The 2,935-nt window shown below is 41.1% G+C and overlaps 1 protein-coding gene across 1 annotated transcript in view; it reads left to right on the top strand.

Annotated features, from left to right (window-relative positions):
* tasora (transcription activation suppressor a) overlaps positions 1–2,935 on the top strand; it is a 23,623-nt gene that overhangs the window by 4,882 nt on the left and 15,806 nt on the right. The window contains exons 5-10 of the mRNA XM_007575760.2: positions 107–198; positions 284–415; positions 515–645; positions 1,539–1,570; positions 1,649–1,754; positions 2,706–2,809. Of these exons, the coding sequence (XP_007575822.1) occupies positions 107–198; positions 284–415; positions 515–645; positions 1,539–1,570; positions 1,649–1,754; positions 2,706–2,809 (597 nt within the window). The remainder of the gene's footprint in view (positions 1–106; positions 199–283; positions 416–514; positions 646–1,538; positions 1,571–1,648; positions 1,755–2,705; positions 2,810–2,935) is intronic.

The following is a 2,935-nucleotide window of genomic DNA, read 5'->3' as shown; positions in this document are numbered from 1 at the left end:
ATTATATATAATATTATGTTATATATAAACTATTTTATAGACATTATTTTACTTCCAGCAGGTAGTTTGAGGTTGTGTGGTGTTCAGAATGAGCTTGTTGTTGCAGGCGTGTATCTGTCAAGGTATTCGGATCTGCTGCAGACGAGACCTTTGACCCCTGGGGCGACCGGGGAGCTCCTCATCCTCAAGGTGATGAAGGTAAGCTCCCAGGTGATGCTCGTCATCATCAGCGCCATTTTGTTTCAGTTTTGAGTGTTGAGCAGCGTTTGTTCTCGGGTTTCAGGGAAAGGTGAAGAGCATCTATGAAAACATGAAGATCCTCCAGGACCCGACGCCTCGCTTCGATAGCCACATCGCCAAGAACGCCAGCAAGGTCACGTCGCTCAGCTGCTTCCGCGCCTACGAGCTCACGCAGGTGACTTCCCACAATGCTCAGCTGCTCGTACCGGGCTGAAAGCATCAACCAGTGGTCTCATCTCAACGCCTCGTGTGTTTCTGCTTGTTCCAAACACAGCAATACTTCTACGAGTATTTGTTTGATGAGCTGCGGGAGCGGCCGCGGCAGGTGTGTCCGTTCGCCGTCGTCTCCTTCCACTTTAAAGGAAAAGACGCGCCTCTCTCCGTCAAACCTGCGGCGCCCGTCAGGTACCCAGATCCGGCTGAAACCAGAAGATCTGTCATGATCAGTTTTAAAAATGTGACTGACTCACACTCTGTTTTCAAAGAGTGGGGAAAAAAATTGATTTTTGAGTTTCTGGTCCTGATTTATCAGGATGTTGAAGTGGAGAATCGATCACTGTACAGTTTTCACTTCATTAGTGGTTAAAATCTGTTTTTTCAGCACATCTGAATTTAATCCCATAAAACTGAAATGATTAATTGTTAACTGGAGTATATAGAGTCTAAAAAAGGCTGTTTGGTGAAGGAAAACAAAACAAACAGTTAGAACTGTAATTAAACCAAAACTGTACAAAAATATATGCATGATTCACTTTTTCTCTCCACTCAACTTTCTATGATGAAAATGTCCAATGTAAAATGAAAAATCTTCTATTTCCTTCCCAGAGCTCCTCAAGTGGCAGTTTTGTCTCCTCAACTCATAATTAGTGCTTAATAAACACTTATTGATGATTTATGAAGTGCTTTGAGGTGAATTAATAACATATATGAGCTATTTATTAAGTGAGCCTTATTGTCAAGTGATACCATTTTTCTTTTATCAGATTAATCGTCAGGATAATTGATTACTAAAATAATTGTTGACTTCAGCCTTGAGCTGTTACAGAAACAGATGAATGATGGGAGGAGCATCTGTAGCAACCGTTGGGTTTAAAAAGCAGCTTAGTTATGTTTTCATTTTGCTTTAGCCAAATGTTCTACCCAAGTCTTACGTTGTTTGTTTTTGGATGTTCTGAAATGTAAATTTGTCCTCTGGGAGTTAATAAAGTGTATTCATTCATTCTTATTGATCTTAAAGATAATTTTTAGCTATATTTTTTAAATCTCAGTCTGACGTGACGTCATGGTCTGTTTTTCAGGTCCAGCAGTCAGTTCTCAGAGAGCATCAAAGGTAAACTCAGCTCACCTGTTGTCTGCTCTTTAGCTTCAACTCGACCTCACGCGGCTTTTCCTCCTGCCTTCCCTCCAGGGTGCGCTCAGTTCACCGTGTGGACCGGAGATGTGGTGAAAAACGAGCGGGTTCTGCTCCAGATCTCCCTTCGGTCCAGCTCCACTCCCTCTCTGCCCCTCCGGCTGTGAGTCCCACACAGAACACCTTCTGACCTTTGACCTGGTCAAGTTTTCCCCTCAGCATCAGAAACCTAAAGAATTTCGGATTCCTTAGTTAGTTAGTTAATTTTTTGCTTGTTCTTTTAGGATGTGCCTTTGAGCTGCAATAAGCAATAAATTGATGCATAGTTTCCACAAGTCTGAACTCGCCACTGAACCGCCATCTTGGTAGGCAAGCACAGCGGAAAGCATAGAAGACCAGTGGCTTTGAGTCCAACAAAATGACAGAATATTGACACTCTTAACCAATGTGCAAGAGAAATACATATCAACAAAATCGCTGCTGATCAGGATCAACTTGTATGAGACAGAGAATGCAGCTTGTTTATTGTTGCCATAGCAACTCCATAGCAACTGTCATGACAGTTAGTTACGGATACCTACCAAAATGGCTGTCAGCTTCAAAGTTCCCAGAAGTGTGACGTCACATGTGAACTATGTATTAAATTAAAACGAGTGCATTAATTTTAACTTGGACAGTCGTTAGAGACGCTCCCCTTTAATATCGTTGAAAAGCCGCCATTTTGAGAAACGCTGCAAACATTGGACACCCAGCGCAAAGTAGTTAGTTTGCACTTCTTGTCACTTTTGCCATTTTTTTCTGTCTAAGCTGAATGATTGTTATTTTTTTGTAAGGCAATTATTATTTTTTTTTTGTTTCTTTTGAATATTTAAAATGTTTTCCAGTTCCATTGGTAAATGTTCTTTAGAAATTAAAGTTGTATTTTTAATCTTTGAGTGGGCATACCTCCATTAATCCATTATTTTATTCTTATATTACTTGAAATTCGTCTCATAATAACATTATCGTTTATCACAGTAACATGTCACACAATTTATCGTCCAACAGCTCTTGTTATTGTGCAGCAGTAGTTTATTTAAATGTGCTCATTTCTGAAGAACTGTTCCTCCTTCAGACCCGAGAAGTTGGATGTCGACTCGGTTATGATGTTGGATGAAGTGGCCAACCTGGTTCCCTCTGCTGCGTTCTCCTTTAATACCTACCGCAGCAGCAAAGAAGGTGAGCAAACTGCCGCTCAGGGTTTAAATCTTCATTTCTGTCTCTGTTCTCGTTTACGGTGAGTTTTTAAATGTGTGTGTGTGTGTGTGTGTGTGTGTGTGTGTGTGTGTGTGTGTGTGTGTGTGT

The sequence above is a fragment of the Poecilia formosa genome, unplaced genomic scaffold (assembly GCF_000485575.1).
Source record: "Poecilia formosa unplaced genomic scaffold, Poecilia_formosa-5.1.2 Scaffold387, whole genome shotgun sequence".
Classification (NCBI taxonomy): Eukaryota; Metazoa; Chordata; class Actinopteri; order Cyprinodontiformes; family Poeciliidae; genus Poecilia; species Poecilia formosa.
This window is presented reverse-complemented; position numbering and strand designations above follow the sequence as displayed.